Source organism: Ahaetulla prasina, chromosome 3 (assembly GCF_028640845.1).
Source record: "Ahaetulla prasina isolate Xishuangbanna chromosome 3, ASM2864084v1, whole genome shotgun sequence".
In the NCBI taxonomy this organism is placed as follows: Eukaryota; Metazoa; Chordata; class Lepidosauria; order Squamata; family Colubridae; genus Ahaetulla; species Ahaetulla prasina.
Window position 1 is genome coordinate 126,446,442 of NC_080541.1, and position 27,896 is coordinate 126,474,337.

General features: G+C 38.7%; 1 protein-coding gene across 2 annotated transcripts in view; it reads right to left on the bottom strand.

The window, feature by feature from the left end:
• RGS8 (regulator of G protein signaling 8) overlaps window positions 1–25,633 on the bottom strand; it is a 38,651-nt gene extending 13,018 nt beyond the window's left edge. Inside the window, exons 1-3 of one of the 2 annotated variants that reach the window (XM_058176358.1) lie at window positions 25,495–25,633; window positions 11,086–11,187; window positions 10,485–10,549 (exon numbers count right to left, since the gene is read on the bottom strand). In XM_058176358.1, the coding sequence (XP_058032341.1) occupies window positions 10,485–10,549; window positions 11,086–11,177 (157 nt within the window). In that variant the 5' untranslated portion in view covers window positions 11,178–11,187; window positions 25,495–25,633. Of the gene's footprint in view, window positions 1–10,484; window positions 10,550–11,085; window positions 11,203–25,494 lie in introns of those variants that run through there. The other variant, XM_058176357.1, reaches the window with a different exon arrangement.
• Window positions 25,634–27,896: the final 2,263 nt, after the last annotated feature.

A 27,896-nucleotide genomic window follows, 5' to 3' on the forward strand; every position in this document is an offset into this window, starting at 1 on the left:
TGGTCATAAGTCACTTTTTTCAGTGTCGTTGTTACTTTGAATGGTCATTAAACAAAACCGTTGCAAGTCTAGGACTATCTGTAGCTACTTAACATGTTCCTGACATTCCAGATTATGGCAATCACAGGAGAACAACATTTTGACTTTAATAAGGAACCAGGAATGAAGCAGTCTTCATTCGTTTTTTTTCTAATTGTCTTGGGATGTTTAAAAAAAAAGAATAAATAATTTGGGCAGGAGATAAATGGGATTTTGAAATGCTCTGCCGAATTTAGAGGCTGACAAATGATGCCTTTAAATTAGTTTAGGAAAGGAGAAATCCTCCAGTTGTTTCCCAAGGGAATTATCTGCCATGAAACATTATTAAAAAAGAAAGAAAGAAAGAAAAAGCTCCCAGTGGGAGCAGTACTGTCACATTTGCCCTGGAGATTTAATTGAACTCTGGGAATCCTGTGATGCTTTAGATTTTTTGAGGGGGTGGGGAGGGAAATGTATAAAGGGCATTCAGAGACAATCCTTTGCTACTTTTTCTCAACTTTTTCTAAAGTTTTCTTCTCCTTTGAGATAATTTCTAATATATGTGTGTATATTTGTATGTGTGTGTGTGTGTGTGTGTGTATACGTACACATTTCATCAAACAGATTTAAAAGAAAAAAGAATTTTGTTGCCCGGCATTATGAGAAGATATTGTAATTGTAATTATTAATAATAGTTGATGCTATAATAATTAACTATCCCAATTACAATATTTTTTCATAATGTTTCATGTATTGTTCCCCCCACTTTTTTTTTTCCTGTCGCTCTGCTTTCCAGCATCCTTACATAATTTGGGATTTCTCAGCTAGACGGCTTGCCAGAGGACGTGAGGAGTTGAGCAGACACTGAAAAAAAGGAATACTTTCCCATGTTTGATAGACTGAAAAAAAAAACCCTTTGCTTCAGAAAGCAGCTTGGAGACGTCAGAGGGCAGAATAAGCAACTGGAGGTAGGAGATCCAATACGGATCCCTGTCTGACTTCCCATCCTCAGTTTATTCTGGGATTATATAAAGAAAACTTCTTAAGAAAAAGGAGCTTGACTCCTGGGAACTTGTTTCATTATTCTCTTTTTTCTTGCAGCTTTTGAAAGCTAGTCTCCTCCCCCACCCTTCCTAATCGTCTCCCTGCTGGGTCAGACTGCATATTTTGCATATATGCCTTCATCTAATTGAAAGAGGATTCTGTAGGATGGGTTCTCATTAACATGCAAGAAGCCATCAGTGGACTAGGAATGTGTGTGAAGACTGGATACTGCACTGAGTGATGAGAATCATGTCAGCTGTTCCGTATTATAACAATTATTATAATTATAACCGAATAACAGAGTTGGAGGTCTTCTAATCCAAGCCCTTCCTCAAGCACGAACCTTCTAATATTTAACATATAACAATTATTAGATACAAAGAAGGAAAAGTGGAGAATAGGATGCATGGGTTTGGATGTGCTATGCCTTTTCTTTGATGCTGGGCCAGAATAATAAGTCCTGCGATTTTTGTAAACTTCAGGAGGCAACTGTGACTTAAAACTTTGGATTAACCTTTGGGCTGATGATAAAATCTCAACTGTACTAAAATTAGCAGAAACAGGATGTAGTCAGGTTCCCACACAATCAATCAATATATCTCCCTCCCTCCCTCCTTCTCTCTCTCTCCCTCCCCTTCTCCCTCCCCTTCTCTCCCCTTTTCTCTTTCTCTAAAAAAAAGGGATTGGCCAGCCAGCCATTCTATGGTTTGGCTGTTCCAGTAAAAGTCTGAGGAAGGAAGATTCACAAGAATATTTGCTCCCAAAAGTTTGTTCCTTGCAGTGATTGCCTTAATTGTAGCTCTATTTGAAGCTGCAAAAAATGTAAGTTGATGTCTGCAAAGGACAGAAATGGCCACCATGTATTTATCGTAAGACAAACACTCTTGACATTTGTCCACTGTGCTTTCACTGTGTGAAAGATGAAAGCAGAAGGTATCTACAAAAGAACAGCAACACTTTCATAGTCGCTTCAGCATTTTAGCTGGGGTGAGAACATTACCTGCTCTGAAGACTCTCAGCAGAGATGGTGGTGGAAACTAATCAAGGAAAGAACCAACTTAGAACTGAGGAGTAATTTCCTGTCAGTGAGAACAATTAATCAGTGGAACGACTTGCCTCCAGAAGTTGTGGGTGCTCCAATACTGAACATCCATTTGTCTGAAATATTAAAAAGTTTCCTGCTTGACCAGGGATTTCCCCAAGATCCCTTCCAACTCTGTTATTCTGTTATGTAGACCAGAGTTTCCTAACCCTGGCAACTTGAAAATGTGTCGACTTCAACTACTGTGTTTCCCCCAGCCAAGAATTTGAAGTCCACAAGTCTTCATGGTTGGCTGGTGAATTCTAGAGCTGAAGTCCACATATCTTCAAATTGCCATGGTTGAGAAACACTGATGCAGACTGTGCAGCTGTCACTCCACTAGCAGATTAAAGTTGACAACTTCCCTCACATAAACACATATTTAAAGTAGCACGCCTGACTATCTCTGGGATTGTGAGCTTCTTTGCCAGTCTAAACAGCAGCCAGTGAAAAACAGGAAGTTGCAAGGTGACTTTCATGAAGAAATCCAGGCATTCCAGGAAGGAAAAGGCAACAGTGATACAATTAGAGCACATACTTCCGCCCAGTCCCTCACATGATGAGGATAATTTTTGCAACCATGAACATTTTCTATTCCCAAAGCATTTAGAATTCTGGAACGGTGTATGACTGGAACAGAACAATGGATCAGTTACCTTGTTGCCCCCAGTCTCATATACAAGAAGCTTATTTCTTTCCCACCCCAGAATGCTGAGGGGGCCTACATATCCTCACATTGGCCTTAATATCCATGTCTTGTCATTTCAAGTCCTTTTCTTCTCAGCTATTGAAGCCGAGCTAAAAGAAATTTAATTGAAGCTGCAAAGGCAAATACAACTTAGCTGCTCATTCCTATAGGCCTGGTTTTGATTTAAAAATGAAGTCTCTCCCCCCACCTTATCTGTAAAAGGGGCAAGGCAACTGATTTTTTTAAATGGGTACTTTGGTTCTTTATCTACACTCAGAAATGAACCTTTAAATGGGATTTGGCATTTTTAACTAACCAGTTATTTAAAACAAAAACAAACAACCAAAGCCCTGCAATTGGTTTTTGACCCTATCTTTTTTAGAGTGTTTTTGTCAGCTTTGGAAACCATAGGCCGTAGGCTTCCTTGCTGCCACTTTCCCATGGGTGGGAAAGTAGAAGGGGGGATTTGATAGAAGGGGCCATTGGACATAACAACATTCTTCCTGCTGGCCAAGGTCAGGCCAAGACTGCATCTGGAGAAGGAGTGGTCAGAGTGAAGTCTCGAGATGGGACGGTTGGCAATTGGAGCATGTGATCAGCAGAGGTGGTGATTTTTGGAGTTTGTCTTACTGAGGAAAATCCTGGATCCTCAGATTCGGAATTTAACCAGTTGTGCCAGTTTACCTATGCTAATAAGAGAACTTTGAAAGATGGCTGCTTCACAGTCTTTTCTGCAGGAGGGGGGTTTTCTGGAACGCTGACAGTTTTTTGTTTTTTTTTAAACCTGGCAACCGCATACAAAAGCTTAAAAATTTGGGTTCAGAAGAACTGGAAGGCTACTAGGAATGTCCAACATTGCCAAGTTGAACAGGAAGGATGAGAAAAGGGGAAATCTCCCTGCAGCAAAGCCAGACAATTCCAATCAGGATTTTTCTCTATGTCAGTAAGTTGTTGTCAGGCTGTAGATTTGAGGATAGATTCATCCCATTATGACCCGGAAAAAACACAGCCTTGAAGCGATATAGCGTGATCTATACTGTTATTTTATGCCTATCCCAGCAACTTGTCAAAAGAAATCTTCATTTGTTTGGCCAAATATATTCTCAACAATGGGACAAGGAAAACAAGTTAGTTCTATCTCTCTGCCATTTCAGCTCTCTTCCCTTCCTTTCTAGGCACAATTCCCTTTCTATTTTCCTCCCACTTTTGAGGTTTAGCATCTAAAATAAGAGACTTCACATCAATGATATGGCCACAGGGAAGATAACAACTCACAGCAAAGGAGAATAGATTCACTGTGACAAATTCATCTCAATGTCAGAAATATCAGATGATAACTAGTGTATATGAAATGGTCTTTATTAGTCAACTGCTGCAGATAGAGCTTTGTTATTATTTCAAACCTAATAATCTTTACTCATGCTGTGCTTAGCAAAGAGAAGGGACTTCAAAGTCCAGACCAGCAATTTTCTCAGGAACTACTATTCTTTGTGCACTCATATTATACAGAGTATTTTGTGCTGTTTTCCCATATTTTTTCATATATATATTTTTAAAAAAATAATGAAACATAACTCTAGTGGTAAACTGCTTAAATGTATTGTGCGGCACAAAACTTTTGAAGCTTTTAATATCTGTGACCTTTAATTAAAATTGTTCTATTTATGAATGTAACCTATTTCCTATTGAGCACAGGTAGACAATTAGCACAGAAGAGCTAATTATGTGTCAATGTAATCACTAGGAATCAAACTTGATTTTATCATTTTTTAAAAATGTTATTAATAGCTCCAACATCTATTTCTGTTCTGACATGGAAAACGGGCTTAGTTACTACTTTCCATTCATTGTTACTGTTTCTTCATGCAATTGTTTACAGCAGAATATTATTCCTCTATAAAAAGAAGAGGAAAATGGTAATCCTACTTCTTGTAGGAAGACAAATTGTCATTTTAATAACACCCAGAAATACTGTCCATTAATTAGAGCAAATATATCAATAATCCCCACCTATGCTCAACAGGAAATACTAAGTAGGCTGAACTTGGTAGTAGAGGTTTTATTATTATTATTATTAACAAAACTTGAGAACTTTTACTGATTGTGACCTACATATGAGTAAATGTTGTAATAGCAGAATATTGCTCAGACTGAATGATATAAAATCATTGTACATGTGGGAACCAGTTTGATATAATGCCAGGCTAGAAAACAGGATAGCATAGAACAGGATTCCAATTTAGGCATGAAGCCCTTTACATGACTTGGACCAGTTATTCTCTGAAGATGAAGAAAACCATTCTTAAAAATCTTGCCAAGAAAACCATATGGACTAACTCAAAGCACACACAAAATAGTCCATGAGTGGAAGCTTTCTTTATTTCATTTCCAGTTAATTGAGGAAAAGCTGAGGCATTGTTAAAATAGGCTGGAAGAGAAACAACCCAAATATTATTTTCCTGAACTGTTATTGGCACTTTATAAAGACATCAAATAGTTAAAGAAGTAATGTTTGAAATGGAGCCCCAGTGAATTGTTTCTATTTAGAGGAAGTCTAATGTTGCAATTTTAATTATAGAAACACTAGCATAGGAAATGCTGGTGTATGTTTCAGTTTTGTCTGACCTCTTGTGTTCAAGAGGGATTTTCTATTTAATATGTAGGCACTCATTTTTCAATTCTCTATTCCAGAGATTGGTAAAATCACAAGAAATTGTCTCTCATAGGAATTTTTCCCTCCAAGTTCCAAACTGAGTTATATTTTAAATTTAACAGAACTATTTTTATTCAATTCAACCTAATGGTGTGTGTGTGTGTTTATACATACATATATTATTTATAATTAGAAAGATATAAAAGGATTAGGACTCGGCGATCTATGTGTTTCTCCAAGAGCAGGATGACTCTTCAAAAATGTAACAGAACAAGATCAAATGTGATGCTGAGAGACACACCAGCAGCAAGTATGGAGATCAGGGTAGAACAGTTTGGAAGCTGCAGGATTGGTTACTAGAAGAAAGTTGCCTCATCTTGGTTTCAAGAAAAAAGTGAACCAAGAGAATATGGTAGGATAGAAAAAAGTAACAGAGAGAAGAGTTCCTTATCTCTTTACTTCAATCTTCTCCCTCAAATGACATGTTCAAGTGGACTTAAGCAAAATGATTGACAAAAGGAGAGGTATCCAAGGTAAGTAAAAAGATAGATCAAAAAAAAAATCCTATAAAAGAGTCTTCAAGGAGATTGCAGATGACATATAGTGATCTTTTAGGAAACATAGAGAAACATGGGTGACCTTGGACCAGTTACTCTGTTTCAGCCCAACTCACCTCTCAGGGGTGGTTATTGTGGGGAAAATGGGAGGAGAAAGATGTGGGGGATATATTTGCTGTCTTATTTGTAAAAATAAAGGCAGGATACAAATAAAAAAAAAATACTACTATGACATTACTAGTGATGTATAGTAACTCCCTTCTTTAAATTTTTATGCATAGTGTTTTTTGTAATTTTCTCAAGCTGATTGCTTCCCAACAGTTCAAACCCTGAGACAATCTTTAGTTGAAATAAAGGAGGGAGTCAATAATAAGAAACTGACAAGAAGCAGAGTCAGAAGGTTGCTTCTCTAATTCAGTTATTATCAGCTCAAATAGAGGTTTTTAAGAAGTGATCTCTCCCTGTCTGATCACATGAAATCCTTTAAATCTGATGAGGCTTCCTTCACTTCTGCAGTGATGTCTTCCGGGTGCGCTTAAGGTATTGGTGACCACCTTTAAAGCGCTCCATGGCTTAGGACCGGGATATTTCCGGGACCGTCTACTGCCATCTTCTATCTCCCAGCGACCGGTGCGTTCTCACAGAGAGGGACTCCTTAGGGTGCCATCAGCCTAGCAATGTCGACTGGCGGCCCCCAGGGGAAGGGCCTTCTCTGTGGGGGCTCCTACCCTGTGGAACGAACTTTCCCCTGGACTTTGACAACTACCAGACCTTCGGACCTTTCGCCGTGAACTTAAAACTTATTTATTTCGTCTTGCTGGACTGGCTTGAATTTTTAAAATTTTTAATTGATTTGTTCTGGGTTTAAATTTTTATTAATTTTACTGATGTTGTATTTTAAATGGGGCCAACTGAATAAGTTTTTTAATGTTTGTTTTTAGCATTGTATATGTTGTTTTTTTGTATTTTATTGTGACTGTAAACCGCCCTGAGTCCTTTGGGAGAAGGGTGGTATACAAATTAAAATAATATTATTATTATTATTATTATTATTTTCAAAAAAATTAAAATTACTTCTGGGTTGAGCATTTCTTCCAGCCAATTCTCCTCTTCTATTTTCCAGCTACATAGAAACTGATCTTCTGAACTGTCCCTGGGGGTGATAATGGGCTCCTTAAAAGCGAATGCACTGGGATTTGATCAGAGAAATTATTGGTGCTCCTGGCCTTCCCAGACATGTAGTCTTTGACATTGTTTAACCTGTTGGAATCAGGTGTGCATCTGAGAATACTTCTGAACTCACTTTACAAGTGTACAGCTGCACCCTTATAAAGACTGGTAATCCAGCTGCCTCTATCCTCAATAAACTCAGTTCTAGCTATAATAACACATGCCTTAGTTACAGATCTCAATATAATAACACATGCCTTAGTTACAAGTAGATGGGATTAATTCAGCATGTTCTTGTAGACAGTAAGAAGGATGACCTTGACAGAGATATGCAAAAGCTGTTGCGTAGGCAAAAGGTGCTAAAACATTTTTTTTAAGTCCACAATGTCCAGATAACATTTGGAAGCAGCTCAGACAGACATCTCCCTATTCCACAGAAGAAAGAAAGAAAAAAAGGGAGGTGCAGCACAATGAGACTTGCAAGATTCCCGTCAGCCCAATCAAGTAGATGAGACAATGAAATCAACTCCACCGGTATGCTAAAACCACTTTATTGATAGTAGCTATAATAACAGAATCATGCAAAACTTATTGTGCTACACTTCCTCCTCCTTATATTTCTGTGAATTAGTGAGTTGCTTCCAAATGTTTTCTGGCTTTCAATTTACTTTGCAAGAATACATGGTTTAGTCAAGTTGACATGAACACAACCTGATCACTTTTCCTACACAAAAATCCTCTTATATTCCTCTTTTCATATGTGCAATGACGAAGTATATCTATCATTTATTATTCAGATCATTGACATGCCATGATCCCTCTTTCTCACTAAATTAGTCAAAGCCATTTATAAGATCTAAAAAGCGTAAAACCCATAATCATTAAAACTATTTTCAACACGTTTAAAGCATCCATAAATATAAAGCAAGCAGCTAATTAGTATATATATCCTTCATGTTACTAATTGGCTGTTTCCTTTATTTTTATGATTACTTTAAGTTTGTTGAAAATAGTCTTAATATGTATATGATGACTGCTTAGACAAGTCTCTGCAGTTTTCTTGACAAGGTTTTTGGAAGACACCTGCTTCCTAGGTCTGAGAGAAATGACTGGCTCAAAATCAGCCAGGTGGCTTTGCGCCTAAGGTGAAACTAGAATTCATGTTCCTTGGTGCCTTAACTACCATACCAAACATTAAGCAAAAGCAGAATCAAATATTTCTTTAAAAGAAATACATTAACAATCTAACTACGGTTAGCTAAGATGTATGGCAGGTTCATAAAAATTACAACCATGTGTATAATATCAGCAAATATGCTGATATGTTGAAATATGTCGGTGTACCAAAATAATATTTTCAGTTTTTATCTACCACTGGGATAATAGATTGGTTATAAATGACACAAAGCAAGTTGATTATATGGCTTCACAGATTCAAATAAAATTATATGGAAATGGCAGGTTGTAGGTTTTTCTTGCTGAAAATAAATTATATTGTGCGCCATCTGAAATAAATAGCTTTTCATACTAAACAATGCTGTAGGCGGAAATCTGCAGCCTACCTTAGAGATCTGAATGCCCAATTTCCACACATTTTAATTAACTTATTAGATACTTCTGAAAAATCCCAAAGCTCCTTGTTAAGATAGGAATATAAAGAGGGAACAAGACTCATGATGTGAGGGGACGTTCCTCTCTAGCCAATAATTAGAACGTGTGGGGTTACTGTTGAAAAATAGCAACAGTAATAGCAATTTTGGGTCTCCAATATTATTTTCAGCAAAATTTGTTGCATGCCATGCCATTATGCTGTAAAGTTTCCCAAATCTTGACAGCTATATTCAGGAGAAAGAAGGGTTGATTAAAAACTCCAAAGAGATTTTATTTATTACGACTGACCGAATAAGAGGGTTCTTCTTTTATCTTAAAATTGTCTTCCAAAACTGACAAGGGTGACATCTCAAAGAGAGATTTGCAGTATAGATGGGTTGGGGTCAATATAGATAGCATAGGTAGGTTTGGGCCAGAATTCAGTCTTGCATCCTTTAAATACAGCTGGAAATCAATATATTATCTCTTCATTTTGCCAATTCAGAAATACTGGAATAAAGAGTGAGCTGCAATGGGGAAGGTGAGACTGGAGCTCTGTTAGTCCTGGTTTCAAAATGGTTCCTCTTCCAAAATAACTTAGCCACAATAACTCAGCCACAGTCAGCTCAGCTGCCAAAGAAAGATGAATCTGATCTGGGTGTGGCGAAAAAAGGAAGACCATTCTGGTATAAAGACAAAAAGTGCTTGTTTATACTGGGGACACCCGGTTCTAGTACACCTTCAGCCATGGAAACTCACCAAATCATTTTATGTGAATCACTCTCTCTGCACAGGGAAATTCCACAGTAGCCAACAGAGCATCCCACAAAAAATTGGAAATACATTCTATAAAGGCATTCAAGTTACTACCTGTTCAATTGCCCACTGGCCTGTCCATCAATAAGATAACTCTCCCCAAAATTAAGAGAATAGGACTAAATGTGATGTTGGTGGAAACCCCGACCATAGGAAGATCAAGTCTGAAAATGGAAGGTTGAGAGTTGCAAAGAGAAGAAATCCCGGTTTTAAAAAATCCCCCAGTGAGAGAGGTAGTGAGTCAAAATGTCCCCAACGTCTCAGTTTTGATCTGCAGTCTTCCTTCTTCTCCTTCCCAAACATGTGACCACTAGTACTTGCTATAATTAAGACTTTGAAAAGAATTCTATAAGCTGCATTCTACTTCCTTTCCCTATCTCGTTTATGTAAAAACTAGGGCTAAGGAAATGCACATAGCATATAATAGGTTTCCCTATCTTTTATTTTTTCATTCCTGATTTGGAATTTCTATCACTGTATTGTAGCTGTAATGGCTGTAAACTGGGAGAAAACAATCACTATGGCTGATAGGAGCTGGAATCCAGAAACGGTTGAAATGAAATTGGCCACCTCTGCTTTTAAAAAAAAAAATCTGAAATACATTTTGTCACTTGAGAATAATAGCAACTGAAATTTGTGTGTGGGGAGTCACATTTATTTCCTCTTGGACTTGTCACAAACAATTTAAAACTCACCCATGTAAAGAAAATCCCCATGGTATCCAATCCACCACAGATCGGAGAAGAGAACTGAATCCCTCTCCTGCTGCATGTATAATTACTCAATAATTTTTATTAATAAACTATAGGAACATTTTTAAGCATGAAAGCAAATAATTCAGTATAAAGGACAGGCTTTTCTACTTACATTTATGAGTCAGGAGAACATCAAACGAATCTCCCCATCTGGTAGCTTCTTCTGTGGACAATCTTCTATGGGGAAAAAGGGAAAGTCAAGAGCTTTTGCCCCAAAATATTTTTTTTAAAAATTAAAAAAGAGAGAAATCTTTGCTCTGATGTCTCCCTCTCAAGCCAGCTGCAATCACTCCCAATCGCTAGCCTAATCTGGCTTCAGGCGCCATAAACTTAATAGGAGAGGAGTCTCCGCATTAATGCCTCCGTCCTCAAGGCAATCGCAAGCAGTTCAGATCGCTAGCCAATACGGCTTCAGGTGCGATAAATTCAAAACGAAAATAATTTTACGGTTGGGGTCACCACATCATGGGGAATTATATTAAAGGAGTCGCCACATCATGGGGAATTGTATTAAAGGGGTCTCAGCACTATAAAGATTGAGAACCACTGCTCTAGAAGATAATGTAGGGCAATAGTGGGAGTAGTAAGGATACATCGAGACTGTATTATTTTATTGGAGTCTCCTAAAAATGGTCAATCAGTAGGTCCTTGGCAAAGAAAAGAAAAAAAAAGAAGAAAGGGATCCCTCACTGAAAACAAAGGCCCCAACTTACTTCAGAGCTCGGGTTGGTTTGTCCGGAAGGATGGCTGTGAAGTCGCTGCATGAGTCTGACTTGTGAGACAGACAGCCCAGGCGAGTCCTCATCCCTCTGTTTCTGCAGTCGGTCATACACGATAGGGGAGCAAATGGGAGAGAAGGAAAAGGGATAACAATTAACACTAGTGCAAAAGAACAAAAGAAGGATCTGTGCAGTGGTGAAATCCTCCGTGGATTGTCACCTGTTCGCTGCCTGCGCATGCGTGGTGTATGCAGTACACGCACACATGCGTGGTGTGCAGCAAAAGCACACGTGCGCATGTGCAAGCGCAGTGTGCACCAAATGCGTGCTTTGTGCAGAAAAAGGAGGCTTAACGAGTTAAGTAGAACAGCGAGGGGAACAGCTGTGCCACGCGATTTAGATTCACTAGAAAGCAGGATTTCCTGTTTTTTAGCCAATATAAATTGCGTGGCACAGCTGATCGTCAGAAATACCGATTCAGACGAACCGGTAGTTTTTTTTTTACTATCAGTTCACCCAAACCAGTAGCTTTTATCACTACCGGTTCTTCTAAACTGGTGCGAACCAGTTACATTTTACTCCTGGATCTGTGCTTCATCAGTCATTGGGTCTATTTATCTCTATAAAAGATAAAGCTAAAGGTTCCTCTCGCACATATGTGCTAGTTGTTGCCGACTCTAGGGGACGGTGCTCATCTCCGTTTCAAAGCCGAAGAGCCAGCGCTTCCAAAGACGTCTCCGTGGTCATGGGCCGGCATGACTCAATGCCAAAGGCGCACGGAACGCTGTTACCTTCCCACCAAAGGTGGTCCCTATTTCTTCTACTTGCATTTTTATGTGCTTTCTATCTCTATATCTCTATATTTTCTATATATATATATGTAATATATTATTATACATATATATATATATGTATATATGTATATGTATATATATATATATATATATATATATATATATATATATATATATATATATATATATATATATATATATATATATAATGTAATATTTGTTTTCTGAGGTTTTCGCAGGTGTTTGTATGTAGGTTTTGGTTATTCAGGTTTTCTCCTGTGTAAAATTGGAAGTGTCTTGGGGATGTTTCGACAAAATCTCATCCGTCATCTTCAGGCTGGTGTTTACAGCTTCGTGCTTCTAGGAGCACGAAGCTGTAAACACCAGCCTGAAGATGATGGATGAGACTTCGCCGAAACGTCACCAAGACACTTCCAATTTTACGGCGTATCTCTATATTCTCTGTTAAATACTGGCTGGCCAGATGCTTCATAAAAGCTCACAAGAAGAGTAAGAAAGTTATGCTATATTGTTCATTTACTTGAAAGTGGTAGAATCTGTAAGCAATCCCAAAAGAGCATCTTCACCAACCTCAGCCTCACGGAAACTTAGGATCTTGAGGGATGTCAGTTGTATGACACTTTAAGCTGATATGTTTTATATGTGCTTCACAAAATCAAGTTTACAGTGGTTTTTTACTTTAAATCCTAAGACCTCATACCTAATGCTTGCTCCAGGTTATTATTTTTTATACTATTTCTATATATTCTTTTAAAAAGCTGCTTATCTATTTGATCTTTTTATTCTGTATTTTTATAACTGCTTTAAATCTCCATGGCTTTGTAAGAGAGAACAGTGCATGCATGTATATACCTTTAATAAATAAACTAACTAACCAGAAATTCCACTTAACCACTAGCTTTGTTAACCTAACATTTTTGAAAGGCACCACTTCTTGTATCCTGGCAACAAATTCCATACATTAGTCACTGAGAAAAAGGGTTTTCTTTTGTCTTTTCTAATTTATTTTACTGCCAATCAATTTCACTGAGATATAATGCTGCAGGGATGGGCAAAAACAGGTCATAAAAACAATTTCAGGAAGATAGCCTTATAAGTAGAAAGCTATATTTGGTGCCTTTTTTACCTTCTGAGAATATATGGAATATATAGAAAGCCAACCTAGGCACCAAACAGAACTACTTGGGTTTGGTAAACTGGCTATGTTATATAGCTTTGCATTGTCTCATTCTATTTATAAAACTGATATATCACTCATTAAACGTAAAGGTTTCCCCTGCCCAGTCATGTCCAGCTCTAGGGGACAATGCTCATTTCCATTTCTTAGCCGAGGGAGCCAGCATTATCTGAAGACATTTCCATGATCATGTGGCCAGCATGACTATATGCAGAGTCACAGAACGCTGTTATCTTCCCACTGAAGTGGTACCTATTTATCTACTTGCATTTGCATGCTTTCGAACTGCTAAATTGACAGGAGCTGGGACAAGTAACGGGAATTCACCCCATTGTGCAGTGCTCAGGTCTCAAACCAGGGTAAGCTTTCCAGCTGACAAGCTTAGTGTCTTTAACTGCTGACCCATCGCTCATTAGGGGCACTGCAAAATGGGTTAAGAGATAGGCTCCTGAGGAATTAACTATAACGAAGGCAATTATAGCAATTTCTATGTGCTGGTGAGAGCAGAAAGTTCCTTCTTACTGTAGACTTCTGACTTCTCTAATACTTGAATTGATCAGTAGAAAAGAGCAAAGACTTGTTTTTTGTTGCTTTTCAGAGCAGATGAAATGGACCTGAACTACAGCAAGATAAATTTCAACTGAATGACAGTAACACTTTTTAAAGCAAGAATATTGGAGAATAGAATTTGACAATGAAATACATGAAGCTACGCATCATCTGTTACAGATGGTCTGCCTCTGGTTATCTCTCAAATTTCTGGGCCTAAAAAAAACCCTCCAAGCTACTATTGCATTTTTCTAAGAAATAACTTGAACAATAGGGGAATAATTGGATAAATTATATTTATATAATAATTTATATTATATTATATTATTATATATAATCTATTATATAATATAATATATTATAATATATTGGATAAATGCCTTCCTGTCAAACAGACAACAAGTGGTCAAAATTGGCAATGCTCTATCAAATCCTGTTCCTGTCAAAAGTGGCGTTCCCCAAGGCAGCGTTCTTGGACCAACGCTCTTCATACTATACATAAATGATCTCTGTGACCCTATCTCAAGTTATTGTGTTCTCTTTGCTGACGATGTCAAACTATTTAACACCACCAACAATACTACTACCCTTCAAAAAGACCTTGACTTTGTATCCGATTGGTCTAAAACTTGGCAACTCCAAATCTCAACCAGCAAATGCTCAGTCTTACATATTGGGAAAAAGAACCCTAACACTAAGTACAAGCTTGATGGATATTACCTTACAGATGACTCCCACCCTGTTAAAGACCTTGGAGTTTTTATATCAAATGATCTAAGTGCCAAAGCCCACTGCAACTACATTGCAAAAAAGGCCCTAAGAGTTGTAAACCTAATTTTACGCAGCTTCTTTTCCAAAAATCTACACTACTAACCAGAGCATACAAAACATTTGCTAGATCTATTCTTGAATACAACTCACCTGTCTGGAACTCATACCACATCTCTGACATTAATACAATTGAACGCATCCAGAAATATTTTACTAGAAGAGTTCTCCGCTCCTCTGAAAACAACAAAATACCTTATACCACCAGACTTGAAATCCTGGGATTAGAAAACTTAGAACTCCACCGACTCCGACAAGACCTGTGTTTAACACACAGAATCATCTATTGCAATGTCCTGCCTGTTAAAGACTACTTCAGCTTCAATCGCAATAATATAAGAGCAAACAATAGATTCAAACTTAATGTTAACCGCTTCAATCTTGATTGCAGAAAATATGACTTCTGTAGCAGAGTTGTTAATGCTTGGAATGTACTACCTGACTCTATAGTCTCTTCTCAAAATCCCAAAAACTTCAACCAAAAACTGTCTACTATTGACCTCACCCCATTCCTAAAAGGACTATAAGAGGCGTGCATAAAAGCACAAAAAAGTGCCTACCGTTCCTGTCCTACTGTTCCCTTTCATTATATCAAATTAATATAGTTGTTGCATACTTTTGCTTATATATATGTTTATATGATGTATTGTTGTTTTATGTTGATGTTTGTGCATACGTTGTAACAAAATTAAAAAAAAGTCAAGTCTACTTGCAAATCATGTGTATGTCTGCATGTGTATGTCTGCATTCTACATGTGTTCATATACCTCTCTGTACTGTTGCCTGCAGGAAACAGAAGTCCAGTACTATTACTTCCAATAAGAGTTTTTTTAAAGAAAGCATTGAAGGAGAGGGAAGGGAAGTGTGCCTTGTACTATACATTGTAAAGGGTGAAAAGCATTAAAGAAAACTGGATACAGGGAAAATCAGTTGCTGCCTATTCTGACAGACTGACACAGCTGTACAGCTTTTATTAGCCTTGTGCTACAGAAATTCTATTGATGAAGAAAAGCCTACTATATACTATCCAGATTCAAACTGTCATTTTTAAAGGCCAGCATGGAAGAGGAAACTATTTTATCTGCCTTCTATAAAGTCTAAAATAAAAGTTATATTTCAAATTGATGTTATGAGGACTGCGAAATGCTAGTAATCCATGGATTATGAGCAATGGATCCAAAGCAGCTAGTTTTATAGAAGGCAAGAGATTTATGTAATCATGACTTTTAAAAAAATCATGACTTAAAAATAAGGTGATAATAGTTTGAGATTGAATGTATGTCCCTCCACTATCCCCAAGGCTTGTAGAGAAATGCTAAAAAGAATAAATTATAGCTCAAGAGAAAACACAGAAACCTACTTTCTATCTCTATTTTAAGTCACAACCAATTAAAATTTTATCAATGTTCTTTTAAATTATTTAATTATTTTAAAAACTGTAATATGGCTCTTTTTTTTTTACATCTGGGAGATCCCCTTTGAAGCAGATGGAGCGCCAAAAGCTCTACAATCCAAATTAATTTTTAATTTTCAACCCCACCTCCCTCAGTTTTGGGAAATGAACCAACCTTAGAAATAACTATGCAACCCCAGAGAACAAGATAAGGTTGAAAAGTTTGAGTTTTCTTTTCACTTTCCTCTTTCAGGGGAACTTAAAGCTGAATTATGTGACCATTGATTGCATCCTTATTGAGGCTGAAAGACAGGATAATAAACCTCCTGTTTTAATGAATGTGACCCAACCACAGTTCAAGCAGAGGAGGAAAGTGAGAAGAGGCCATATGGCTTGGTTCCACTTCTCTCATAAAACCCTCAGCTCTTTGCCTTCATAAAATCAAACTTGGTAAGCAAATGCAAATGTGAAGAGTGAATAAGGGGTCATCTCCATTTCTCTCCATGAAACTGAATGTCAAAATATACACTGGTTAAAGAAGCATAAATCTATGCATTCAGAATAACTGGGTAAGGGTTGCTTGAAAGGATCACATTGCAGGAAAATCCAGAGGGGATTTAACACATACACGCATACAGTACATACACATGAACCCATAGAGACAAACCTCAAATTTTCCTCTCCTTATAGACAGTAATAAATATATGGTAAAAAACCTTCTGGAGTTCCTATATCCTATATCAGGGAAAGGGAAAATATGACAACAAAAACAGTGCACAAGTAAGCTTGGTTGTTTGAATAGCTAGAATGTTCCAGTTGCATGTGGTTGAGCATAGCTTCTCAGAACCTAGCCTGGCTTCCTCTCGAGGAACAAAGAAGGGGAAGGTCATATAGGCCAGTGATGGCGAAACTTTTCAGCACAGAGTGTTGAAAAGGGAGCACTTTGCACGGGCATGCGCGGCACCAAGCACCGAAAAGGGAGCACTTCGCACAGTGTGCCCTCGTCAGGGCCACAATTAGGAAGAGGAGCTGACCAGGGGGTATGAGCGTGCAGGATAAGGTATTTTTGGTTTTTGGTGCATGCATGGATGCTGGAAAGCAAGCATGCACACGCGCCGATCAGCTGGCCAGCGCGCATGCTCACGCTGGGAAAACGGAAGACCAGCTCTTCCCGTTTCCTGCACTGCCACACAAAGGCCAGCTGATCATTGCATGTGCATGTGCACCAGAATCCCGGAAGAGGATGCCAGACATGCCCAGACATGCCAAGCAATACGTGTGCCATAGATTTGCCATCACGGATATTTCTAGGAAATTGGGGGTTTTGTTGTTGTTACTGAGGAATTCTCATACATTTTTCAATCATCCTCTCAAAAGACCTTGGAAACTACAGCCTCAAACTGTATCAGCTCTGAAAGACGCCAGATCTCCACAGACCTTTATTTCCTTCTCTTGACTCTCTCCTAGTCTGAAAGGATCTTTTTCTGTTAATTTCATTCTGAAACAGCCTACAAGAGCTTTGTATCACTGCACAGTTAAATATAAAATGACATTTCTCCATGCCATATGGGAAGCTTCTGCAGAAAGCTTTGGCACTGTCTCTGAGATAATTTCACTGTGCCCACATCTCCCTTCTGTTATAAGCATTCTTGGCTAATTTCTATTTATTGAATATTATAATGTAATTTTAGAGCAAAACTAAATGTTGCTGAATAAACTAATTATCTGGCTGGAGCCATACAGCCTGCTCCATAGCGTTTAGTTCCATCAAAACAATAGAAGTAGCTTTAGCATTATTTCCAGCATTTGTACCTGTATTTTATCAAATCAGATTTTAGTAGCTAGCAGCCAAATAAATGTGCAGAACAGTCACATTCCTTTGTTTAACTAAAGGATTTCAAAATGATAACTATTTCTTCTCTATCATGAAAGTTTATTGTTAGGGTTGTTATGCATTTTGAAAATGATTTAGCTTCCATCCAATATAGTATTCACTCAACAATTAATTTAATTGTTTATTAATTAATCATCCAATATAGTATGATTTAGGCCTTCCATCCAATATAATATTCACTCAACAATTAATTTACATTTAAATACATTTGCACATTGTCAGGTGATACATTTTTGTTGCAATACTGAAAAATGTATAAGATGATTTAAAAATTGGGGGGGGGACTATGACATCAATTTCATATCACCAAAATGACTTCATAAAACAGGAACAAGTGAATGTTTGATTCAAAGCAGCATCAGTTAAAATCCATTTTCATCCATGAAAAGTGCAGCTTTAGTCTACCCAGGTATTCGCTTTTAAGAATCCAGCGCTCTGCATTGTCTGCAGATGGATGATGACAAGTCTCTTTTTTTTTTGCTGGCAAAAAGTACCCTTCAAACTAATACAAGCTTTGGCATAATTGCACACCAAGTAGCAAATAACAGAATCAGAAGAACCATCCTGAGCACATTATATTGTATTTACCAGCCAAAAAGATGGATAAGTTCTAATTCAGTTGTCATCACAGTATGATCTGTTCATTTAACAAAAAAAGCAGATGTGTCAATTAATTAATTATATACATATCCTGCCTTTTCTTTAATAAGCTCATGAGCCCCCAATTTCTGCTTAAAGAATTCTATGAGGTAAGCTAACCTGAGTGAGCGAATCGGGTTTTGAACCCCGCTTTCCTTAGTCCTACTTTGGCATAGTGATGATCCAAGCAGGGCATACCCTTTATACAAAGAACTGCATAATATCCTAGTCTAAAGAGGTCACCAAAGGACAAAGTTACACTAAAGCCTGCAAGTCAGTAAGACAAATGCAGGGTGACTCTTATGGAAAAGTACCTAGTAGAGATTTACTCAAATCCTTGAGTTGCCCTGAATTTGATGCCTTCAATATGCAGTTCTCCACCCACCACTTTTGTAAGTAAAATATTGGGAAAAGCTCAGAATCACTTATTTAAAACAAATGACATGCAGTACTGCAATGCCGGTTAAATTCCTTTGGGGTCAGATCAAGGAACTGAAGGAGGCAGTGATAATATGCAGAGAGCTGAGCAAAAGTGTAGGAAGCCTCATCTGGGATGGTTATAATATCCAAGACAGAGAAACGTGGAGGTCAAAACGTGTGAAGTGGAAAGAGAAAAGAACAGTTGGGGGACAGAGAGAGTATTCCCATAAATGTACTACTTCATTCCAAAAGCAAATGATAGTTGAGCTGGCCCTACTTGAGAAGTTCTGTTACGTAATGAAATACCACATCACAGAGATGTCCAAGCTCAAGTTTGTCTTCTTGATGTACTAATATGCCATTATATTTACAGAAACAATTCTCCCACCTGCAGTCTAAAGTGTACTGTTCTGCTGTTTTCCCAGCCTATGAGAGCTTTATCCTTTTTCTTGTCTCTCTATGGATAGTCCAGAGTTGAATTGGGGGGGGGAGGGAGGTGTAGAAAAACATGACCTTTGGAAGTTGACCTTTGGAGCATCATATTAAATTCCACAAATGTGGAACTTGTATGAATGAGTGAAAATTGGGTAATTATGCTGGAGAAAGATAAAAAATAGTCTAAATCGGTGTTTTTCTTAACTATTACAGTTGTGTCAACAGCAGTTTTACTATATTCGTGTTCATACAATTCCCTTCTAAGGATGGCCATTATATACATATTCCAGAATTCGAAACCCCAGGGCAGAAACATTACTGTGGGTTTTGATTATTTAAAACAATGATCATCATCTAGTGATAAAAATTTCCACAAGTAGAATTCAGTAATATGGCAGGACACAATTCAATTATTAAAATATGAGTTAAGTCTTTAAAATTATTGTGAACAAAAAAAACCCCCAAACCCTCCAGATTTGGTGTTCTTGTTGGAGCAGTGAGTATGTGATCTGAAACCGGGGAAGCTCTTGATGTCTCCCTGGTCATGGTAAGATTGTGCCCTAATTTCCATGGAATTTTCTAGTGACATTATTCACTGCAGAGAGGCTGGATCCATTAAATGGTCTGCCTCCAGTGTCCAGCGGACCCAGATGACTTTCAGAAAGAATTAGGGTTTTTTGCTGTTGGTCTGCTGTATGGTCTATCCAAGTCTTGGTTGCTACTTATAAGTATGAGTGCGACTGATGCATTGGATTGTATCACATCCATGCAACCTTCCCCTCTTGAGGAGCCACTCATGTCACTTCCCCTGATTCACAAAGCACTAGGGGGAGACAAAATGAGAAATGTCTAGACCACCATTAGCATTTACCAATAGACGAACTCAACCAAACATGGGTTAAAGCCAGTGCTGGGATTCAAGTAATTTAACAACCGGTTCTCTGCCCTAATGATTTCTTCCAAGAACTAGTTTGCCAAACTGCTCAGAAAGTTAACAACCGGTTCTCCCGAACTGGTGCGAACTGGCTGAATCCCACCACTGGTTAAAGCTATTATTAAGGCCTAAGATAAGAGTGCAAAGCCTCAAAATGTCTTAATTCTTACTGTGCCCCTAGATTGCTGCCCTGTAGCCCTCTTTTGGGTGACAAAAGCCCTCTTGGGTAAAGGGCGCTTGGGGATTCTCTTGCAAGGGCATACAGAGGAGTTTGCTCAGCATTTATTGGACAAGTTGCTTGGATTTGTTTATAGTTGGATGCCAACCTTGTTGCAGGTCCAGAGGACATGCCTGGGAAAGAGTCTTGGCCAATTACCGGTACCTGGGAACAGTTTGAACCTGTTGGATATGAGAAAGTAGACAGGGCCCTTAGAACTGTGAGTTCATTAATCTCCTCTTTACAACTAAGCCCCTCCTGGCCTGCTAAAGTGACCCAGGGGCAGGGGTGAAATCCAACAGGTTCTGAAGAACCTGTAGTGGAAATTTTGAGTAGTTTGGAGAACCCGCAAATACCATCTCTGGCTGGCCCCAGAGTGGGGTGGGAATGGAGTTTTTGCAATATCCTTCCCCCAGGAGTGGGGAGGGAATGGGGATTTTGTAGTATCCTTCCAATGGAGTGGGGTGGGAATGGATATTTTGCAGTATCCTTCCCCTGCCACGCCCACCAAGCCATGCCCACCAAGCCACACCACTCCCACCAAGCCACACCCACAGAACTAGTAGTAAAAAAAAATTGGATTTCACTACTGCCCAGGGGGTGAGTGGGTCTAATGGTGGTTAATGAGAGGATTGTTCCTCTACCTCTTAAACCCCTTTTACAAGAAACTATCACTGGAACCCATCATATTGCATTATATTCATCCAATATCTAACCCCTTTGGGGGAAGATGATTACTAAGCAGGTTCAGAGGACCTTGGAAAAAGTGGATTGTTTGGAACCGTTTTAGTAAGAATTCAGATCCATTTGAATCCTTACTGGGATGGAAGCAGCATTAGTTGTATTTTTGGATGATCTCTGGCATGGGCAGGTTGTGGGTTTGGCATTCATTCTTGCCCCATTTGATCTCTCTATGGCTTTCAATACCATCAACCATGGAATCCTTCTGGATTGTCTCAAAGGATTACGATTGGGCAGCTCATTCGCTGTGATGATCGGGCAGAAGCCCCACCTTTGGCCCCTACTACATGAGATGCCATCGAGTTCAATGTTCTCTCTTTTCCTATTTAACATCCACATGAGACCACTGGGTGGATTCATCCATCGCCTTGGGATGAGGTATCAGCCGATGATACCCAGTTGTATATCTCTTCCCCTGGTGAATTAAGAGATGTCATGAATGTCTTATCCCAGTACCTGGAGGCTTTGAAGTTCTCTACCTGTGCCTTGTGGTTTATATATTTTTAATTTTTTATATTTTAAATTTTAATAATGGTTTTTAATATTTTTATAATGACTGTTTTTATTTATCTGTTGTATGCTGCCCAGAATAATTTGTTGTTAGATGGGTAGCCATATAAAGTTAATGAATAAGTAACAAATTTTGGTAAGCATGCTGGGACATTTTTTTTAAATGGGGCTTTTTCTTTTTATCTTGCTGAGACACAAAGTCTTGCTGAACAGTTCCGGAAATTTAAAATACAAAATACTGACAATTATTGGTTTAAAATCAGTAACAAAATTGCAAAGGAAGCTAACAATTCTTAACTCAGTAAATACAGTTTTCCATTGGAAGTAAGCACAGAATTTCATTGTAGTTGTCCACAGGATTGCTCCCATAGAAGGTGCTATTTTTGCTATTCTTCTGTCAAGAAGTTTAAGCTACAGGAAGATAGGTTACAAGAGAGCAAAGCTATTGAATGGAAGAAGAAATCTCAATTAAAGGTCAGACTGTTTTAAGGAGGGCAAGCTACCATTTCTTTACATCAAGACTGGAGTTTTTCTAAAGATGCTAAGGAAAAGTTGGCACTGAAAATGACCTGTCAAAGAAAGAATGGGAGCATGGGGACTGGATGTGGTGTTAAAGTATTTCTACCTCTTAAATTATTTCAAATATTCACATGCAGATTTTTCAAGCAAGGAGTAAAACTGAGCCTGTATAGAGACAACAAGACAATATATTGGGTGTGAACAGTTGACAAAGACATTTGTCAAAAAGGCATTAAGAGTAAAGGAAATGCAATTGCTGAAAGAATAACCTGGAAGTAAACTGATGAGAGTCACAGTAATAGCTAATGGCAGAGGGTGCAATTGTGTGTTATCTTTGCAAATTCAGATTTCCAACCACGTGCTGGCAAAAGAAGGAAAGATAGAGGCCTCAGAGACTTCCATTATCCTCACTCTTGCAAAGATCCTCATTGTATGTAAGAACATTTGTCACCAGCTGATCCTGAAGTAGAAATGACCTCCCTGGCAGAGAAGGAGGCGCTTCAATGGGCCATTTGCAGAACTAAACAGACAGGTGGGAAAAGCTTAATCCTAACTACACTTGCTTATTTTCTCCCAGTCTCTTCTCAAGGACTTTCTCTAGTGCAATCAAGTCTATTTCAGGTTTCTCAATGCTATTGAGAAGGATAGCACAGCCTTGCTCAACATGGGTGATCTAGTGCATGAATATCAATTGCTCACATTCTCTGCAATGGAAAGGATAGCTAAAGAATTTCACATATCCAGTCTGGAAGAGGCTGGGCTACATACTGACTTGGTTTGGTCCCGAAAGACTACCTCCATGTCCAGTGGTGGGTTTCTGATATTCTTACCACTGGTTCGCTCCCTGTGCACGCCTTCCGCACATGTGCACGGCCTCAAAAATGTGGCTAAATAGATTGGCATTATGCCAGGGCGGGTGGGCGGGCCACCGGCCTCCCGCAGTCGCTGCTATTGGTTCTCCCAAACTGGTCTGAACCGGCTGAATTCCACCTCTGTCCATGTCTTTCTTTAGTTCTCATCCAGTAGGTCATCCAAAGACATTTAGTGGCCTGACGCAAGAGAGATGGTTCCTCCTTCCTGTTCTATGTACAAAACGCAACCAGTTTGGCAACTGAATCCTTTTTCAACATTAGCATCCTCCACTACGTCTGGGAAAAATTTAAAAAGCTTAGGAAAAATTGCAAAGCACACCCAATTCTGTTTTCCAACACTGCCATGTCAATCCCTGCCTCTCAGGCAACATTTACCACTTCAGATGCCCATCTCATTCTGCCCAGTATAAAGTGGCCCTCTGACACAGGAGGCCTCCTGGTAACAACCTGGTCTTTCTCAAGAGGTTATAGGTAAGTCAAGTGGGGTGGAATCATCAACCAGATATGTATATGCAGATCCTTTCATATGTGTAATGTTGAATAATGCTTGCCATCAAATCCTATCTATCCAAAATGTAAATGCAGTCCCAAGAGCAGAACTCTTGCTTTTCTTTGTATGTGCTCAGAAATAATGTCTTGAGAATTGAGCTAATGTTGCAGACAGGAATGACAGACTGAGTTTCTTTTAAAAAAAAATGGAAGAGCATTGCAGACATTTTTTAAAGGTGAATAAATAGTATCTCTCAGCTGCAGTCCCTTATCTTTAGCTGAGGGCCAGTAATAAAGATAGCAGATACAGAGACAAATTAAGATAAAAGAAATCCTTGGCTTAAATCTCACCTTGGGTTCAAAACCACCAGCAACTTTAGACAAGCTGTGCTTCCTGTAAAAGCAATATGGGGAATCTATCGCTGGCCTATCTTTGAGGTTTAGCTTGTTGAGGATTATTGGTGGAGCACATGTGAAGTGCTTCAAAATGGCACAGAGTTATTACTGATGAGTTGTTGTGAATGGAACAATATATTGTCTTGTTAGTTGAATCCAATTTATAATGGATGCAGTTACTCTGTATTTCTAGTATCTTTCTGCTAGAACAATCCCACAATCTGCCTCTCTTGCTGCTCCAAGAGGAAAACAAAGGAGGTTAAAAAAACAACAACCCATGGGCAGAAGATGGGTTTTCAAGGCATTCCAAAAAAATAATAATAATAATCTACAGTGGGTTCCCAGTGGTTAATTCCAACATCCATTAAAAATCTGATTAAATTAAAATACACACATGCACACACAGAAGCTCATTCCATCTAACCTAATGGGGCAAAGCATTACTGGCCAACAAATGGATTTCTTTAAATCCCCATCCCAACTCCCTGGCTCGGCTTTAGCTGAAATCAATCCCTGCAATTTTGGAAGTCCCTTTGAAAGCCTTTATGAACGCAAACCGAGCTCCCCACCTTAACCATTTGGAGCATCTAATGCTGCTTCCTGGATTCCACTGTGGGTGAGAAAAACTGGCTTGACTCCTCTGCCTCCATTTGTGCTCCAATGTCTGACCAAGAATTTGACCTTCCCTGTCACGCCAGTTTTGGATTGGGGGTGGGGGTGGGGTGGGGGCTGGGGAGAGAGACAACCCTCACTCTTCTCTCTGCAGTATCAGCTTGCAAACATTTCAAACTTTTGCTGAGGTGTCATTTGGTCTCATTTCACTAAGTGGGGGGTGGAGTGGGGAACTCTTCTGATGCTTCATATTACCATCCATATTAATTTCCATTCATCTTTTTCTCTGCTAAACCGTGCCCTATTCGCTAGGGTTCAGGTGAACAATCTCCAGATTTTGTATTATTTCCTCCTATTATTATTTTTTTCTTTCTCTCTCCAGCTCTTCCCGGATTCTAGAAGGATTTTAATCTTTTTTTCTGATTTCTCAGGTACTGCAGGAATATGCTAAAACCTGGATGAAATCTCTTTCTGCTCCATATAGCTCATTCTGTCACCATTCATAAAACAACAAGAAGGACAATGGAAGAGGGCACTTCAACTTTGCTGAGCGATGACCAGGGTGGCCCCACCCCTCTGACCTGTCCTTTCCTCAAGAGAAGCATTGGCTTTCCCCATAGTAGTAAACAGAATAGGTGCAGGGAGAAACCTTTCCAGTGAATTCCAGGTACAGATTTTGAGGACAGAGGAATGAAAAAGAGAGTGAGAGCTGCCGGTATTTTCCCATGGAACCAGACCAAGTTATTTAACATTTAGTCACCCACCATATTAAATTCAGTAGGAATTGCTCTGTACAGAAAGAAGCATGAAGAATAAAATGATGTAACAAACATTCCTGCAAGGGAAAAAAAAATAAAGATAGGAGAACCTATCAAAGGCTGATACATAGGGAGAGCAAACAATTCAATAGGGATCAGCATCTCAGACAGACGAATAAACAGACAAAGAGGAAAAGATACTCACTGCCTTTGACCTGTCCTGCTCCGGAGATCTTTGCCAAGCGTGTGATCAGACAGGCTCTAAGGAAGAGAATAGAGCAATCTCTTAAGCAGGGGCAAAAGCCAGAGAGAGAGAGACAGACACACCTCCCAGTTTCCCCCCCTCTCCCAGTATTTCCCCTGAGCAATAGCTCAGCTGAAAGCTCTGATCATCCCGTCTGCATTTCACATCCACGGAACCCTAAAGCAATCTAACTAAGCAGGCTTGAGGTCCGGCACTGCAGAGCCAGCTCACATGTTTCCTGGGTGGGATTTGAGAAGTGTCCACCTGATCAGAGCTTTTGGAAGCATCTTCTTTCATCTTGCTCTTTTCTTCTCCACCTGATGGCAAATCTCTTTTCGATTCTGCTTAAATGAAGGCTTTGCTTGGAGTATTCAATAAACGCCTGACAAACATTTGCAGACTGAAGCGGATTCAGACTGAAGTTCTCTTCTCCCATGAGCATTCCATGCAATTGTTATCCCAGTCATTAGAATAAAGCATCTTCTTGTAAGTGTTTAATGTAAGTCCTTGGTGGATTTAGGGTAAGATGGGAGATCCATGGAGATTCTAGGCTGGAGCCAAGCAGAGAAGAATAACATCACTGAGCTTACTTAAACAGTACCAATGCCAGGAAAGTCAAATTGCATCTATTAAATCACAATGAAGGTTTCTCATTGGGTGCAGCTATGTGATAAATGCATAGCCGGTTCTTTATAAAACGTAAACTGAAGAGAAATGTGTGAATTCCTCCCGACTTCAGCTTGGTGTTATCTCACATTTCCTCATGCTTCCTCTCACCTGAATACCATCATCAGTCCAGATTTCCTGCCAGCTTACGTGCACCTATTTCTCTTTCTTTTTCTTAAAAAAAATGAGGAGACTGGAAAGAATTTTGATGATGACTCTTTGCAGTAAAAGAATTTCTCAAGGTTTAGCCTTTTTACAAGACTTTGCAGTTGGCTACACTCACCCTACCTACAGTTTGCTTGGTTATTCATTATTTATTTCTGCAATTTATAGTAACTCGGTTCTGAGCAGGCTCTGAACACTTAAAATAATGCAAAAGTTAAAGGGGCTAAAAAGAAAGAAAAACCCTCAACTCTAATGACAATCCAAGCTTGATGAGTCATTGGTTGTAGTTAGGTCAAATGTTTTATTGGATGATAAAAGGATGTCTTTGCACTCAAGGACTAGTTCTATTTAAGAGTAAATCAACGCTCTGATATACTGCCTGCCAGATTCTATTAACTTCTATGCCAACATTCTGTGATAAAGCCAGTCTGGTCTAGTGGTGAAGAGACCAAACTAGAAGCCAGGGGACTATAGGTTCGAGTCCTGCCTAAGGCAAGAAAGCCAACTGAGTGATGTAGGGCCAGGCGCTCTCTCTCTCTCTCTCTCTCTCTCTCTCTCTCTCTCTCTCTCTCTCAGCCCAATTCACATCACAAGGTTGTTGTGAGGAAAATAGGAGGAAAACGTATTGCGTATGTTCACTGCCTTAATTTATTATTAAAATAATAAAGGTGGGATACAATAAATAAAAATAAAGAAATAATGCCCATGACAGGCTCTTCACTTCTAAATCTGCCAGTAGTTGTATATCTTCATCTTATCGTATAATTGAAACTTTCTCCTGAAGTCCAGGATTGAACAAGCAAGAGCAGAAGGCCAAGATTTGAATGGAAAACATTTTGGTCCTTGAAGAGAAATCATTCAAGATCACCGACTCAAAAGTCCTACAGGTAGTACCATAAGCTTCAGATTGGCTCAACCCTCAAGTAAATTATCCTAGTTAATATTTTTCAAGTCAAGACTGAATAGTAGTCTCATCCCTTCATTCTGCTGACCAATTGGCAGTGCTGTTTCCCTTCTGACCTGCACTGCTTGCCCAAAGCAAACATTGAGATGTAGCTACTCAGTGTTAAACTTGACTCAAAAATCACCCTTTTCCTTAGAGTTATAATACAAGCCTTGAAGCCACCAACAATGCTGTTTTAGGAATCTAAGTTCTGAATCAAACCAGATTTTTGCATGCTTGGTTGCTTGGTAACATGTGAATTCACTAACAATCTAGATTTTTTGTTGTGAATATTATTTATTTATTTGTTTGTTTAAAAACATTTAAGGAACAAAATAAATGAGTACATAAGAGAGAAGAAAGTGAAAAATGACATAGTGGATGGAAAATAAAATAGCAGTAAACAAAGAAAATTTACAATTGTCATAAAACTTAAAATTCCTTAATTAAACAATTGAATTATTGATTCAATTATATAATTTAATATATAAAACTAGACTATGACAACAAAGGTCAATAATAATCAATGTGGTTATTGATACAATGGATATCGTATCGGACAATATGATTCCAGTTTAGCAGAGAGTCA